The sequence below is a fragment of the Orycteropus afer genome, unplaced genomic scaffold (genome assembly GCF_000298275.1).
Source record: "Orycteropus afer afer isolate SDZICR_OR568_19922 unplaced genomic scaffold, OryAfe1.0 scaffold00056, whole genome shotgun sequence".
Taxonomy (NCBI): Eukaryota; Metazoa; Chordata; class Mammalia; order Tubulidentata; family Orycteropodidae; genus Orycteropus; species Orycteropus afer.
In genome coordinates, this window is record NW_006921643.1 from 3,283,043 (window position 1) to 3,301,164 (window position 18,122).

Consider the following 18,122-nt stretch of genomic DNA (forward strand, 5'->3'; position numbering starts at 1 on the left):
TGACATGAGACAAAGTATATGTGAACTGCTGTATGAAAAGTGAATTTACTCTGTAAATCTTCACCCAAATCCTAAAAAAAAAAAAAGTTGTAACTGGTATCAACTAAAAAAAAAAAACAAACTAAATAATTATTGTCCAGCCCATTTTAACTGCAAGAGTTGACTAGCAATTTATGAAAATTTCTCTTAGCCATAACCAAACACCTTGAAGGAATGGTCACTGGGCCTGAAGGCTCAGGACTATAGTCTCCAGGGACCTCAAAGTCAACCGGAGTAACACAGTCCACAAGACAATGTTCTACATCCTACTTTGATACGTAGTGATTGGAGTTTTAAAAGCTATGAATGGCCACGTGAATGGTCTCTCTCCTCTGGAACAAAGAAGAGTGAGGAAAATCAAAGACACAAGGAAACAATTAGTCCAGGACCACACTAACCGGAACCTCCATAACCATGCAACTAAAATAACTAGATGGTGCCCGGCTACCAATGCTGAGCATCTGAAAGGGATCACAAGAGTCCTGGATAGAGTAGGAGACAAATGTGGAATGAAACTCAAAATTATAAAAATGGGCAGGCTTACTAGCCTGAAAAAGACTTATAGAATGCCTGAGACTATGGCCCTTAAACACTCTTCGAGACGGGAAATGATCTCAAACCCCATGGCTCAACTTTCAGCCTAAGGACAGGCCTATAAGGTGAGGAAGGTATGCACTCATTAGAACAATCAAACACACATTAGAACAAAAGGGCAGTACTTACTCAGGGATAAAGCTAAGGATAGGAAAGGATGAAGGAAAATGGTAAACAGAGGGAGGAAGTGGGGAACAGAGCTGTTACATTGTGAGGAATTGCAGTCAATGTCCTAAAACAAAATCTGTATGAACTGCTGCATGGCATATGAATTTGCTCTGTGAACTTTCACCCAAATCACAATAAAAATCTTAAAAAAAATAAAACCATATAGGCATACTTCAAAAAAGGGCATCATTTACCCATAGATAAAGCTAAAAAGGCAGAAAAGATAGGAAAGAAGAAGGGAAACAGTAAACACAGGGAAGACGTGGAAAGACTGCTATTACATTATGGGAGTTGCAGTCAATGTCACAAAAAAAAATGCGTATGAACTGCTGTATGGAATATGAATTTGCTCTGTAAACTTTCACCCAAGTCACAAGAAGTCACTTATTTATTTAAAAGAATTGACTGGACTGGCAAACAGATTAATCACGAAGAATCAATCTTTATATATAGTCTTACACATATACTTGGGCTATTAAAAAAATCCTGAAGTAACAGGGGACAAGGTTGGAGTAGTTTCTGAGACAGCCCAATACCTTGAGGGAGAGAGTCACCGGGCCTGTGGGCTTGGGACCATAGTCACATCGATATAATGATCAATGGGTACAATATAGTACATAAAAATGTACTATGTTCTATGTTCTGGGAGCTCTGATTAGCACAGTGGCTAAGGCTTTGACTGCTAACCAGAAGGCTGGCAGTTCAAACCCACCAGCCACTCCTCGGAAGGAAGATGAGGCAATCTACTTCCATAGTGATACTGCCTGGGATCCAAGGAGAGGTCACTATGAGTCTGAATGGAGGGCAAACAACAACAACATGTTCTTAAGAGCTATTAAGCAGCCATTTAAGATGCAACTTGGTCTCATCTCATCTGGAGCAAAAAAGAATGAAACAACAAGAGCAAACAACAAGCCCGAGGATATGACAGACCATGAGGACCCCAGCCTTCATGACCCTGAGACCTAAAGAACTGGATGGTGACTGGCTATCAATGCTAACCACTTGGAAAGGGAGCAAAATTGGAGATCCTGGAGAAAGTGGGAGGAAAAACATGGAACAAAATTCAGTATCACAAAAATGACCACAATTACTGGTGGGATAGAGACTGGTAGAACCCCTGAGACTATGGCCCCGGGTTATCCTTTGGGCCTGGAACTGGACTAATTTCTGTGGATTAGCTCTCAACCAAACAGGAGAAAGATCTACAAGCAGAATACCTGTCCCAAGGAGATGGACCTACCTACCCTGTGGAGAGGCACCCCCCTACATCAATCAATCACAAGACATCAGAAGGGAAGCATTTGCTAGGGAGGAAGCTGGAAAGACAGGAAAGCATAGATAAGAAGGGCACAGAAAGGGATAGTCACAGGCAGGAGATGGGAGGAGAGGTTTTTATTGTTGGGTTGTAATCGGGGCTGTGAAACCAAATGCGCATGAACTGTTGTGAATAAAACAAATTTGCTTTGTAAATCTGTGCCCATATGACAACAAAAAATTTTTTAAAATAAGGACACACAGAGAAAGGATAACCACAGGGAGGAAGTGGGAAGAGAGCTGTTACATACTGGGGTTTGGGATCAATGTCATGAAACAAAATGTGTACAAACTCTTGCATGGCAAACAAATTTGCTCTGTGGATTTCCAACCAAATCACAATAAAAAGTTAAAAAAAAAAATCATCTTTACCCAAACCACGGTTTATAATCATCATTAACTCATGAATATTGTATATGTGAAAAATACAGCCTTCTTATAATGATCTCTGTTAGGCAGCTTGGTTAATGGAGGTTTTCAAAAAATTTGCTTATCAGGGAATAGATCTGTTCCTCATTAGAATATAATCAAACAGATTAAGCAGGGCATAAACTGTGTTGACTACATTCATTTCTTATTATCAGTATCTCTCTTAAAGCCAAGATAAAATTATCAAGATTGTATAGTATCTAGAAGATAGAAGGTTCAGAAAAACCAGTAAGGCTTAATAAGTGAGCTAAAGCAAGACAATATGAGTGCCAGGTACCATTTAAATCAACAAGATTCAAAATCTGTTTTCATCAAACCAGATACAGGTAAGTACAAGATGGTAGCTAAGACCCTCCCCAGTGAAGCCTCTACCAGGAGGAGGCTGTGGGAGCTATGAGAAAAAGAGTTCTCCATCTTCTACACAGTTGACCAAGATCCAACTGGAATCAGAATTCCTGTCAATTCAGCAAAAATCACCCGCTGTAAACTGTGTTGACAAATGTCAGTTCTAATTCCACTGTGGAGGCTTCTCCCTAGGTCGATGAAAGGCAAGAGACTGCATAGGAGCCAGCTGTGAATTCCTGATTGTTCTACTGTTGACTGATTTAGGTCACTCTAATGAGGTTTCTTTCCACCAATAAAGTTTATCTTATGGCTGCTGTCACTCAAAAGTTTGATTAAAATAATGAAAAAATGATCTTATATTCCCACTACTAGAGATTTACAATTGTGAAATGAAAATTAAAGGTACAAGAAATACAGGCACAAATATCACTGGTACAGAGGGAGAATGGTAATCAAGTAGCCAATTATTTCTTTGTTTGTGTCTAATTAGTTCTTCAAACCCAGTTTTGCACTCTTCTCAAACATGCTGAATAATTGCCGTTAAAATAAATTTAAGACTGGAGAAAGTAAAAGAAATCTGGCTCTCCCAAAGGGTTAGTTGGAGCAAATAATGTCCAGCAAATGGCATTTTTATTACATCCTTTTACTGAACTTCTTTTACAGGCCTCCTCTCCTATTTTACCCAGGGATTCAGATAGGATACTGATCCACTTTTGTTAAGAGCAGGTCTCCTGAGCCTAACACAATACTGGGGGCCTTTTCCAGCTTAATCAGAGAATTTATCAAGTGGTAGCATTCTAATTCTTGATCAAATTGGCAAGAATATAGAAGTAGATTTTAAAACTCAAGAAAACCCCTTGTTTGTTAAGCTATAGGGCCAGGACTAGGATAAGGCCAAGGAGATGCTTAAGACTGCAAAACTTAAGAAGGTACTCACTCTTGGGGTCACTAAAGGACCAAGCCTGCATATGGGAGACCCTGACAGTTATACCCCCTCATCCAGACCCTAATAAAGTTCTACACACCTAAAATATGAAGCACAAGGTTTCATATAAGTGTACCCCCTTTATTAAAATAGATGCCTTAAAAGACTACTATTTTTCACATGCTCTTCTTGAGTACTTAATTTCTGATGACTTGGAATTCTGGGATTAAAATGATATAAAAAAATCAGGAAGTCCAGAAGTAAATACTGTCATTTATCTTCTATTGTTTTTTGACAAGGGTACCAACACTATTTAATGGGAATAGCCTTTTCAGCAAAAGGGGCTAAACTGGATATTCATGTCCAAAAAATAAAGTTGGACCCATTTTTCACATCATACAATGCATTAACTCAAAATCGATCATATGTCTAAATATAAAAGCTAAAACTGTAAAACAGACTAAAATATAGTAGCAAATCTCTGTGATTTCAGGTTAGGTAAAACCTTTTTAGTTACAATACTAAAAGCATAGATGTCAAGGAATAATTGGACTTCATCAAAATTAAAACTTTCATTCTTTCAAAAAAAGTGAAAACATAACCTGCAGAATGGGAGAAAATATTTGCAAATCATACATCCAATAAGACACTTGTATTTAGAATATGTAAGGAACTCCTACAACTCAATAATAAAACACAAACAACACAGTTTAATAATGGACTGGCAGGGTCAATAAGCATACAAGAACATCATTGTGTAAAAAAAAAAAAATCAAGCTAAGAAAACAAAAACAGAAAAAAATACAAATAAAAACCATGAACATATCACCGCACACCCACTAAGATGGCTATGATAAAAAAAGAACAAATTTTGGTGAGGATATGGAGAAAATTGGAACTCTGATCACTGGTGGAAAAAAAAAAATGGTGCAGCCTCTTTTGGAAACCATTCAGCAGTTCCTCAAACGGTAAATAAACAGAGGGTTACCACAAGACCCAGCAATTCCACTCTGAGATATACCCAACAGAAATGAAAACATTCACCCACATAAAAACTTATACAAGTATGTTCATAGCACCATTATTCATAATAGCCAAAAAGTGGAAATAATACAAATGTCTATCAACTGATGAACAGATAAATGAAATGTGGCATACACAAAGAATGGGATATTCTTCTGTCATAAAAAAGAATAAAGTACCAACACATGCTATAGCAGGTCACACATTGGGTAACTCCATTTATGAGAAATCCCCAGACAAAAAGCCATTAGTGGTTGCCTACGTCTTGGGTAGTGAGGGGGAATGGGGAATGAATGCTAATGAATTTAGTGGGGTGACGAAAAAAATTCTGTGCTTCATCTTCTTACCTCTGTATGGAATTTGTTGTCACACAAATACAATGATGTATTAATTGGTTTAAAAGGCTCAAAGTCAATGTTGACTTTCTTTTCCTTTCCTTCTTCTGTTACAATTGTTCCACAGTAAACAACCAGACCATTTGGAGGTACTGCAAAGAACATAAACAATCTCTACTTAAACCCATAACCAATTTCCCTCAGTGAATAGAAAATGTTTCCATAGTCTACATTTCCTACTCAGATCATAATTTAAAAGTGTAAGAACTTTTAAAATTCCTCAAGCAGAATCTAGCCCTTTTTAATACAGTAAATACTACTTTTAACTTTCAACAAATACTCTTAAAAAAAAAAGTCAAACACCAACGTCAAAGGGATACTAGATGGATAGCTGAAGGAGGCACCAGTCAGTGGCCAAACACGATGACAGTATCAAAGTGAAAAATAGAACCAAGACAGATAAAGTAGAGAAGGAAAATGATCAAGCTCCAGATTACCTTTGTTATAAAGTTTTAGTCTTTGTTGTACAGATGTAATGGCTCCCAGGACTGAAAGGCGGTTTACTCGTGACTTAATGTTAGATGCAGTTCCAAACTCATCTGCTAACATTTTTGCCACTCGTGATATCTGGTCTTTGGGAGGAATGATCAATGATATCATGCTTGTGCCATTGCTGTGGAAGAAAGAATAACTCATTAGAGGGTCAAGCACCACATAAGTAGACTACACCAGTGTTATTCAAAATATATCCAGAGATAGGCACAGTGTTCAAAATATGCTAGCTGCTCAACTATCTGAATGAACAGCGAGTAGGATTAGCTATGTAAAGAAGTAAGGTATGTGAAAGGATGTTTGGGGTATATTTCATCCCCCTCAAGGATAAAGTAAGAAACATTGACACATTGACAAGGGAGCATCAAAAGGCTGGTATTTGACAGTCATGTCCATGGCAGAGGTTTGGAATCTAGTACGTTGTGTGCTCTTCAATTGGAGATATCATAGCAGGATAATGCATAAATTAAATAAAGCTTAAGAATTCTTGTATTTGTCAGGCAGAATTCTCTCAATTTATCTTTCTAGATGAAATACCACTTTCTATCATCAATATCAGCCTTTTCTTCCCTCCTTTTGCTAAATTTTAGGCTTACCAAGAAACTTTGTAATTAATGATTTAGTCTCCTAAGTATCTTGATAATGGGAAAGAAGAGCTGTGGAATGCTATAAATATCCCAGTTATGAAATTTCCCTTCCACACACACACACACACACACTCTCTTTCTCTCTCTCTCTCAATGTTGATATTTTGAGTATCAGTCACTTCTGAATTTTATTAAACTTATCAATTCTGGATGCCCAAACAAATTCAATTTTTTAGAACTGAAAAACAGGACCAAATTCTCAACTACAGGGACATGACCAAGGTCCCTTTTGAGTAGCCACTACCCTCTTTCTCTCTTAACCTCAGTAAAAATGCCAGAAACAAATCTTTTTACCTGTACATTCTCAAAATATCTATCAGCACCTATCAGTTAAGAAATACAGCCACCTTGAATATATTTATTTTTTCTAATAAAACAAGACATCAAAATTACTGAGAAAGTTCATTCTAAGTTGTTCCTTTTCAAAAAAAGGTGGCTATAAGTTACATTCTTTAAGTTTTTTTTCCCCCCTATCTCTCACAGGACAGTAAAGGAAACAAAAAGAATAGGACAAAGTATTTGCCAATCATGTATCTGATAAGGAACTTGTATCTAGACTATGTAAAGAACTCCTACAACTCAGTAATGAAAAAGGAATAACAGGCAAAGGATATGAGTAAATCTTTTGCCAAAGATAGACAGATGGCCAAAAAACACAAGGAAAGATGCTCAACCTCACTGGTGATCATGTATACACATCAAACCATAAGAAGAAAATACTCCACACCCATTAGGATGGCTATAATCATTAGAAAGAACCAATGTTGGTGAGGAGGTGAAGAAAATTACAATCTTATTCATCACTGGTAGGAATGTAGAGTGATATTAACTACTTTGGTAAACAGTCTGGCCCAGCATTTCCACCTGTAGCCAAAAGAATGAAAATATGCCTGCATAAAAATCTGTACATGAATATTTATACCAGATTATTCACAGTAGCCAAATGTTCATCAATAGACAAATTGATGTGGCAAAATGTGTTTTTTCCATACAAAGGAATAAAATTTGGCCATAAAAAGAATGAAGTATAGATATGTGCTACAATACAGATGAATTTAGATAGTATAGTATGTTAACTGTAACTCAATGAAGTTGTTTTTAGAAAATCAACAAAAAATTACAGGATAGACACAGGCAATACTAATAGAATATTCCTTTTAATTTACATTCCTTGGTCTCAACCTGACAGCTTAATCAAGAAAAGCAAAAAGAACCATATTTTCTTGAGAAATATTGATCTGTGCTTACTAATTTAAGAATAAAATGCTTATTTATTATGTTAAACAAACAAACACCTTGATTACCATTTTTAGGAGGTGAACGAATGGCAAAGGCAGTTAAGTCAAATCAAACACACACACACACACACACACACACAGAGCAAACCTAAAATCTGCTCTGACCAGATCTGAAGCCTGGCTTTACTACAACAGCTACCAGTGTAAATTAAGTTGATTGGTATCTTGCAAGCAAAGGATCTGGTATGAGCCAATGCACCTTAAGAAATGTGATGTCACTTTTTATAAACTCTTTCTACCGGATACTTAATGAGTTTGTAAGAAAGTTACTGTTCTGGTTACCTAGTGCCACTCTGACAGAAATATACCAAAAATGGGATGGCTTGAACAAACAAGAGTTTACTCTCTTAGAGTTTGGAGTCTTTAAGTCCAAGTTCAAAGTGCCAGGTTCTAGGAGCTGGGTGAAAGCCACTCAACCTTAGCCACCGGCGCTAGAGGCATTTCTTCACTCAGACAGCTGCTGGCTGCTGAGACTGACAAACCCAAGGCTGACAAGTAAAAAGGCACAGTCCTGACGTTACCAAACCACATGGCAGGCCATTAATTTAAGTCCATTTTAAGTCCCAAGGTCAGCAGAGCATGGCAGGCTGCTGAACAATGACATAGCTACATGCAGGGTCCAAACGTGCCATAAACTAGAGACTATCCCCAAAGCTTCTCCTTATATACAGGAAGTGGCCCACATCCCAAAGGCAGCTACTCAGTTGCTTGTAGTAGATCCCACCATGGAGTTGTTTGCCAGTCTCATCATGGGGAATAACTACCACCAGCTGCCCAACCACTCAACCAGGCCCAGCCAAGTTGACACACAAACTGAACTACCACAGTTACTTTCTGAGGTTTCTTTATAGATCAGGTCCTTGAGGGCCATGGCAAGTTTAACAGTTATAATTACTAGTGCCATGGAAGAACAAGCAGGGGCAAAGAAAAGAACAATTGGGAGGACAGCCAGAAAGTCTAAACTTTCCCCTAATTACTAAGCATGCATGGTGTCATAACAGTCCAACATGCCAAATTTAAAAGAATTTCACATATCCAGAGTCCAGTGAAACTAGCAAGAAAAATGGAGTCAGAAAGCTAGGTACAATGTCAAGTCAAATGGTCTTATGTACCAAGTGACTACTAAGAAAACAAGAGAAACAGTACAGTGAAAACAACAAACAAAAGTACAGAAAGGCCTCTATGCTAGCTTTTAACTTCAAGTGTCTGAAATTTGAAAATGTGGAAGTCCTTGGAAACATCTCCATATGGTGAATTTAACAAATGTGCACCATAGTGTTCATTTTCTTCTCAGTATTAGCACTGGAAAGAGACCTCATCTATAGGAGATCTTGCCCTCTAAAAATTTCTCCAAGTGGTAAATTCAACAGATCATCCAGACCAGTTTTGTTTACAAGCAACGTTTACAGAGTTTTCTTTACAAGCAGACAAGTTGGCTATCCAGACTTTCCACCAACAAAAATAGTCACTCTTAGACTGTCAGATGGTTGACATCTCCAAAGCTAGCAATATTTCTGTTGGGGTATCTACAAAGGTTCATAATTTTTGTGATATTCTCCCCCAAAAACTACAAGTTGACCAAAAGTACACTGGAGAGTATGATGTGTGCTCTGCTGCCACCCTTTGGATAGGGAAGCAAGTATTCTCGCCAAACCAAAGAATAAGGAAATTTATGACATGCAGCTTTAGTTATCATCACAAACAAGTATAATGACCATAAAACAAAACTGCTTCCAAGTTAAACTTCACATAAAACACTACCGGATCCAGTTACTTCTTCATCTACATAAATATTATCCATTATATCAGCTAAAATCCCAAATATAGTACTGACAGAGAATGATTCAGTAAGAATAATCGCACACACGTGTGTATATTGTATATTGACATACTCTTAAGTCAATATGTATCACTGTCATGTATTTAGTTTTGATTTTCATAGTATAACTACACAAAATAACTTTTCTCAATCAGAACAAAGTTCCTAGAAATCAAAACATCAGATATACGTACAATCCTGCTTATGGTGAGGCTTCCAGTTTCTGAACTGGATGGAAAAAATATTCCCAAATGAAAAAACTGATATCTTTTATTATTATTATAAATTTTTTTTTTTTTTTTTTTTGGGGGGGAAGTAGCAACCAAACATGCTCTTTAGAGTTACGGTTTTTTCAAGTCTATTTCATAGTCTAGATCGTAGGTGCCCACCAACCTGTCTCCATGCAGGGATTGTACAGAATATGCAATGAGATGGGAGAATACTGAGAAGAAATAAGTTTGAATACTGACTCAATTAGCTTATGCTTGTTTTTAAATAAACAATCCCCCATAACCCAGAGGAGCTCTGGTAGCGTAGTACCTAAGGCACTTGACAGCTAACCAGAAGGCTGGCTGTTCAAACCCCCCAGCCACTCCTCGGAAGGAAGATGGGGCAATCTACTTCCGTACTGATACTGCTTTGGAAACCCAAGGAGAGGTCGCTATGAGTCAGGCCGACTCGATGGCACATAACAACGACAACATATCCCAGAGACTCTCAGAATCTTCAAAACCCAAGGAAGTTATTCCTCAAAAAGACTTAGTTTTAAAAAGCTGATGCATTTTGATTTACAGAGTAGTTTCCTAGGAGGTGGAACTAGTAAGAGGCAATCAGTAGAGGATGGAATGAGAAGGGGCTCCTAATATAACTGGGGGGTAAAAGCTCAGAGCTGAGGAGAGAACAGGCATCCAATCCCAAAGGATGGAAAGTTTGAAGCTTAAGAGGATGTTAGGACAAATTAACTGCTTGAACCCAAAATGCCTGAAGGAAATCCTTAAAGCAAGATGTGGAGGGCAAAGCAATGACCTTAAGATAAGCAGCTATTTACCTTCCACTGCAGATCAGAAGGCTGGCGGTTCAAACCCACCAGCTACTCCTCGGAAGGAAGATGGGACAATCTACTTCCATAGTGATACCGCCTCAGAAACCCAAGGAGGGGTCGCTATGAGTGACTCCACTCCACTCCACGGCACATAACAACATCGCAGATAAAGAAGATAAACACTCATTAAGCAACCTTACAGTACAGCACCAAAGTGAGCAACCTTATACTCACCCCTGTATAACATTACAGAAAGGATGAAGTAGTAAAGTCTCTTAAGAATATAATTTTGTTATAGGATTCTAGAATCCTATATACTTCCTACGGGAGCTCTGGTAGCACAGTGCCTAAAGCACTTGACTGCTAACCAGAAGGCTGGCAGTTCAAACCCACCAGCCACTCCTCGGAAGGAAGATGGGGCAATTTACTTCCGTAGTGATACTGCCTCAGAAACCCAAGGAGGGGTCACTATGAGTCGAGTCCGACTCGACGGCACATAACAACAACAACAACATATACTTCCTACAAAAATAGAGCCTGACAAAAACATTTTTGTTTGGTGGATTTTTACCAAGTTGCTAAGTCTGAAATACTACTTCAGAGTTGGTCTTGGCCTCTTACGCCTTTTGAATCTCCACCTATACCTCTCATTGGTTTCCCTGTGTACCTCTCCCTACTCCCTGTAAGGGAAACTTTAAATTTCCAAATTGTTTTATTTTAAGACACCTGACAGGGAAGAGGGACAGCACAGAATTATTAGATGTGGCTTCTTTAGAGATTTAAAGGATACTTTATAACTCTTGATGTTTGGTTTATGCTAGATTTAATACAAGCAGGTTAAAGATTTTCCAAACAAGATAAACACTTGCCTATCTGCCCACCCCACGCCCAATCCAATCAAAGTTGTTAGACCAGTCTGTGTAAACAGTGAAATAAAAATAAGGAAGGTAAATTTTTTTCATCTTCAAGTACAGAAAACACCCCTAAAGGGAGAATGAGAAATAAACCTCTCACTAAGGAACTGCTGGCTACACAAACTACCACCTTTTAAAATTTTAATAGTTTTCATCTACTCTTCTGCTTTGTCACTCTATATCTCTTTTCCAAAATCAAAAGGCTCCCACTAAAGAAGCTCCAGTGAATCATGAGGTACAGCAATGACTCACATGTAGTTGGTAAAAAAATGGACAGAACAAGTCACAACAGAACTACGGGGCCTGCAAAGCTACCAGGGCCTCAGCTCTCAGATTCCTTCTTGTTCTCAACAGTTTTAGGACATTTTCCCTATCAGAAAAGCATTCCTCAATGCTTCCACCCAGAGGACAAACTTCTCAGAAACAAAATATCTGGGAGACAGGGGGAAGTAGTAGTTGTAAATAGGCTAAATATGAACAGTAAATGTAAAACTAGACCAAAAAACCCAGGAAGGAAGAGAATTTAAAGAAACAGCTGACCGTTTCCCCTTCCCTCACTCTCAACAACAGTCTCCAGATAGGAAAGGTTTCTCTTCCTTGGAAAGAGAAACATGTATATGTTACTTGGATTGTCAAGACTGAATGGTGACTAAAAATTAATACTCAAGGTAACCAGAGTAAAGTCTGGCATGTGTTGGTGATGCAGTCAGTCATAAGGATGACCAAGCAAACAATAAATTCTAGGCATCCTTCAAGGAGGAAAAGGCCTGCAAAGATCTTATCAATAACGGTTACCATTGACAACGCTCAATAACATTTTAGAAAGGGAGATAAAAAGCTCAAAAGAAAATGTGGTTCCCACAAGCTTGTCCACTGACCAGTTAGCATAAGAACCCCTGAATCCTTGGAGAGATTTCTAAACACCAAAACAAAAACGCTCAACTACGAATAAAAGATCCCCTCCCCTCCATTCTGGCTCAAGTTCTTGAATAGACAGGGTAGTGGTGGCTGGGGGTGAGATGTCTGAATTTTCAAATACCAGTGATTCTAACGCATAGCCAAGGTCCAAGGTTAGGAATCACCGTGCCTAGTTTGTTTTCTGTGTTTTAGTCAGCTAAAGGAAAAGGGCCTCTAAGATCTCACACTCACCTGAAGAGGAACAAACCCAGAGAGTCCACATGCTACAAGGAAGCTGCTGTCATTTACCTAACATAACACAACCACACTAATTATTACAGCTCAGAGACACCCAACGTTTGCCAGGCAGAACATGCAATACCCATCTAATGCCCTGACATTTACCTCCCACCCACCCCTATGTAATAGAACTACTTTCAGGCTAGGACCAGGAACATTAGAATGCCCATTATGTTTCTAGATGAGATTTAGAGTATGTGCCCCCAAAGAAACTTTCATAGTATTTGATGAAGAGGTGGTGCCTAGAATATAGAGGGTCAAAATTTCCACCACAGGTCCTCTTTTAAGCTTACAACCTCAGGTCTCAGCCTGATCATTTCTGGGAAAGTGTAAGCTACCAGCATGGTAGCTTAGGGGGGGAAAAAAAAAAAAACACCAGTTCTTTCCCAATTTCTACTCAATTCCAAAACTGTATTTTATTCATGGTGGGTTTTCTATTTGCTTTCTTCCACAGAGTACAAAAAGCTAAGTTTAAACTCTAAAACTAAGGAGCTCTTTTGATATAGTTATTATGCGAACGGAACAGACGGGCGGTAAGTTAACACAGGTTTTCAGAATCAGGCAGATTTAAGTTCATGTCCCCACTCCACAATTTTAATGGCTGTGTGACTTCAGGCAAGTTACACAGAAACCCTTTCAGCCTCAGTTTCACCATTATTGGATTACCGAAACCAAAACCCGCTGCTGTCTAGTCAATTCTGACTCAGTGACCCTGTATGACAGAGTAGAACTGCCGCAATACAAATCTTCCCAGCCGCTGACTGCTGCATCTCTCTCTCATGGAGCAGCTGGTGGCTGAAACTGCCACCCATTCAGTTTGCAGCCCAGTGCTTCAACCATTGCACTATCAGGGTTCCCTGTTATTGGATTCTGGTACTAGCCAAATCTTCCAGCAGAACAAAAGAATCAAACCAAACAAACAAAAATAACACGGCCCCAACTAATATGGCCAGAACACTGCAAACACTTTCTTTTTTTTTTAAAGTAATTTATTTTAAGCAGAACTATAGTTCCTTCTAAAAAGCTTACATGATTTTCTCCTACATCTGTGTCTCATGTTCCAGTCTAAGTGTTCTGGGTTGAGTATTCTGATATAAGCCAGGTTCAGTCACTTCTATCTGGATCTCAGCAACTTCCAATGTTTCTCTTTCCCCAAGCATCAAACTAATAAGAAATTGCTTACACGAGGCCTTTAAGCCTCTTGAGGGTCGCGATCACTTTATTACTAAGCAGGGACTCAAACACTGGATGAATAAATAAAGAGTTAATTCCTAACATCAAAAATATATATTCTCCTTAAACCAGACACCAGAAATTTATTCTAAACAATCAACTGGAATACCAATTTAAAACTTTGCCAGAAAATGCCTATGTGCCCCCTGCTTTCACTCAACTAAAACGCTTAAACCACCCTGTTGTTGTTAGGTGCCGTCAAATCAGCTCCAACTCACAGAAACCCTATGTCCAACAGAACCAAACACTGCCTGGTCCTGCACCATCCTGATGATTTTTGCTATGCTTGAGCACATTGTTGCAGTCACTGTGTTAAATCATCTCATTGAGGCTCTTTCCCTTTTTTGCTCTACTTTATCAAGCATATCCTTCTCCAGGGACTGGTCCCTTCCGACATTACCAATATACATGAGACGAAGTCTGGCCATTCTCATTTCTAAGGAGCATTCTGACTGCACTTCTTCCAGGACAGATATGCTCATTCTTCTGGTAGTCTATGTTATTTTCAGTATTCTTGGCTAAGCCCACAATTCAAAGGCAACAACTCTTCCTTGGTCCTCCTTATTCACTATCCAGCTTTCATGCATTTGATTCAAAATACCACGGCTTGGGTCAGGTGCACTTTAATCTTCAAAATCTTTGCTCTTTAATACTTCAAAGAGGTCTTTTGCAGCACATCTACCCAATGCAGTGTCTGTCCTCTGATTTCATGACTGCTGCTTCCATGGGCATTGTGGAGCCAAGTAAAATGAATTCCTTTACAATTTCAGACTTTTCTCAATTTATCATGATGTTACTGACTGACCCAGTTGTGAGAATTTTTGTTATGTTTATGAGGTGTAATTCATACTAAAGACTGTAGCCTTTTGTCTTCTTCAGTAAGTACTTAATCTTCACTTCCAGCAAACAAGGCTGTGTCATCTGCATACTGCAGATTGTTAATGACTCTTCTTCATATACTATAGCTTCTTGGATTATTTGCTTGGCATACAGACTGAGTTAAGTATGGTGAAAGGACACAATCCTGACATACACATTTTCTGATTTTAAACCAGCAACATCCCCTTGTTCTGTTCGAACAACTACCTCTTGGTCTATGTACAGGTTCCTCATGAGCACAATTAAGTGTTCTGGAATTCCCACTCTTCACAATGTTACCTAGTTGAATGTCTCTGTATGGTCAATAAAATACAGGTAAACATCTTTCTGATATTCTCTGCTTTCAGCCAACATTCACCTGACATCAGCAGTGATATCCTTCACTCTGTGTCCTCTTCTGAATCTGGCTTGAATTTCTGGAAATTCCCTGTCAATATACTGCTGCAACAGTTTTTGAACTGTCTTCAGTGAAACTTTACTTGTGTGTGATATTAATGATACTGTTCGATAATTGCCATTTTCTGTTGGATCACCTTTCTTTGAAATGGGCACAAATATGGATCTCTTCCAGTTAGTTGGACAAGTAGCTGTCTTCTAAATTTCTTGGCATAAATGAGTGAGCAACTCCAGTGCTGCATCCATTTGCTGAAACACCTCCATCTATTCCCAGAACCTTGTTTTTTGGCAATTCCTCCAGCACAGCCTGGACTTCTTCCTTCAATTCTCAATCATATGCTACCTCCTGAAATGGCTGAACATTGACTAATTTACTTTGGTACAGAGACTGTGTATTCCTTTTTCTTTTAAATGTTTCCACCACCATTCAATATTTTGCTCATAGAATCCTTCAATATTGCAACTTGAGGCTTGAGGCCCCCCCCCCCCCCGTTCTTTCAGCTTGGGAAATGCTGAGCATGTTCTTCCCTTTCACTTTTCTAATTCCAGGTCTCTCTTGATATCACTCCAAACTTGTCTGATCTGTGGTCACTGGTGTTCAATGAGTCAAATCTATTCTTCAGATGGTCTCTAAATTCTGGTGGGATATACTCAAGGTCGTATTTTGGCTCTCATGGATTTGTTTTAATTTTCTTCAGCTTCAAATTGAACTTGCATATATATAATTGATGGTCAATTCCAGTTAGCTCCTAGCCCTGTTTTGATGATATCGAGCTTCTCTACTGCCTCTTTCCCATAGAGGTAGTCGATTTGGTTTCTGTGTGTTCCATCTGTTGAGGTCCACATAGTCACTAGTCATGTTGCTGAAAAAAAGTATTTGCAATGAATAGGTCAATGGTTTTGCAAAATTCTATCACGTAGCCTCCAGCGTCATTTCTTTCACCAAAGCCCTATTTTCCACCTACCAATGTTTCTTCATTTGCATTCCAATTACCAGTAATTATCAACACATCTTGATTTCACGGTCAATTTCAGACCTCAGAAGTTGATAAAACTCAATTGCTTCATCTTTGGTTTTAGTAGTTAGTTGGTGCATAAAGTTGAATAAGTCATATTAATTGGTCTTCCTTCTAGGTGTATGGATATTATCCTACCACTGAGAGCACTGTACTTAAGGATCGATCTTGAAATCATTCTTTTTGACCATGAATGCAACTCCATTCTTCTTCAATTTGTCATTCCTGGTCACAGACCACATGACTGTCTGATTCAAAATGGCTAATACATTCCATTTCATTTTTGACAACTTCCAATTTTCCTGCATTGTATATGTTCTGTTTATTAATGTTTGCAGCTGTTTCTTCTCATTTTGAGTAATACTCCATTAACAAATGAAGGTCCCAAAAGCTTTAATCCATCCACGTCATTAAGGCCAACTCTACTCTGAGAAGATAGCTCTTCCCCAGTCATATTCTGAGTGCCTTCCAACCTGAGGAGCTCATCTTCTGGCACTATATCAGATAATCTTTCAATGCTATTCATAAGATTTTCATTGGCCAACTTTTTCATAAGTAGATGGCCTCATCTGTCTTATTCTGGCAGCTCCGCTGAAACCTGTCCACCAGGTGTGACCCTGCTGTTATCTGAAATAACGGTGGCATGTTGTTGTTGTTATGTGCCGTCAAGTTGAACCCAACTCATAGTGACCCCTCCTTGGGTTTCCAAGGCAGTATCACTACGGAAGTAGATTGCTCCATCTTCCTTCTGAGGAATGGCTGGTGGGTTTGAACCGCCAGCCTTCTGGTTAGCAGTGAAGTGCCTGAGGCACTACACTACCAGAGCCCCCAACAGTAGCATAGCTTCCAGCATGACCACAACAAAGCATCGAATGAGTGGTGGCAAACTGCCCTACTTTCAGCCTTTCATGGTAACAAAACATTTCGAGAGTATCTACTTTCATCACTCTGAATTTTTATAAACCAGGTACATCATTGCCTTGATGCAATGCCCCCAAGGATCTATGATGCAGGTTAGGATAGATGGAGCTGTCTTTTGTAAAGAGCTTGATTAAAATACCAAACCAGGAGGGAGAATTCTGTTGCTGCTCAAAGGGGCTAGACAAAATTACTTGAAAGTGGGTTTATAAAGTGACCTTATAGTTAGATGCCATTACCAGATAGGAGAAAGCAAGATCTGAACATACTGAGATGTTAAAACAGCCTCTACCCTAGGGAATAGAATTCACATGTTCCAGAATTTTTCAGCAGGAAGTTTGCAAAGATTCTTAGTGTTTTATCCTCAAAAGTACTATGATTATTCCATAAAAACCAGGTAGAGTTATTATTTTCTGTACAATTATAGGCATTTGCTTTGGCTTACAAAGAAAAAAGATTAAATATCAATCATAACCAGTGTAATGGATTCAACACCATTGACTACAAGGTTCTACTTAACTCCAAAGAACAAAACTCGCTGCCATTGAGTCAATTCTGACTTACAGTGAACCCCACTGGGTTTCCAAGGCTGTAAATCTTGACGGAAGTAGATTGCCCCATCTTCCTTCCATGGAGTGACTGGCGGGTTTGAACCACTGACCTTCTAGTTACAAGCCAAATGCCTTATCCACTGTGCCACCAGAGTTCCTTGGGACCCTATAAATGATAGAGGCCATTGCTGGGCAACAGAACCACAGCACTTAGAAGTCTTATTTTTCTTGACCACTGTGTTAGATTGGGTTCTCTAGAGAAACACAAAAACCAGCAAAGTGTATATATATATTTATAGAGAGAGAGAGAGAGAAATTTATCTTAGGAAAAATGGCTCACAAGCGTATAGAAGCCGAAAAGTCCAAGTCTCTGGAGGAGATGGGGCTTGCGGCTGCCTTGGCTTCCGCAAGCACAGGGAGATTCGAGAGATTCAAGCTGGCATGCAGTACACTGGTTGTTGACTCCAACAAAAGACGAATCCGGG

At 38.9% G+C, this 18,122-nt stretch overlaps 1 protein-coding gene across 1 annotated transcript in view; it reads right to left on the reverse strand.

Annotated features, from left to right (window-relative positions):
• Positions 1 to 18,122, reverse strand: part of ETF1 (eukaryotic translation termination factor 1) — a 40,444-nt gene that overhangs the window by 13,473 nt on the left and 8,849 nt on the right. Inside the window, exons 2-3 of the mRNA XM_007938955.2 lie at positions 5,673 to 5,848; positions 5,188 to 5,327 (exon numbers count right to left, since the gene is read on the reverse strand). Coding sequence (XP_007937146.1) covers positions 5,188 to 5,327; positions 5,673 to 5,848 — 316 coding nt within the window. The remainder of the gene's footprint in view (positions 1 to 5,187; positions 5,328 to 5,672; positions 5,849 to 18,122) is intronic.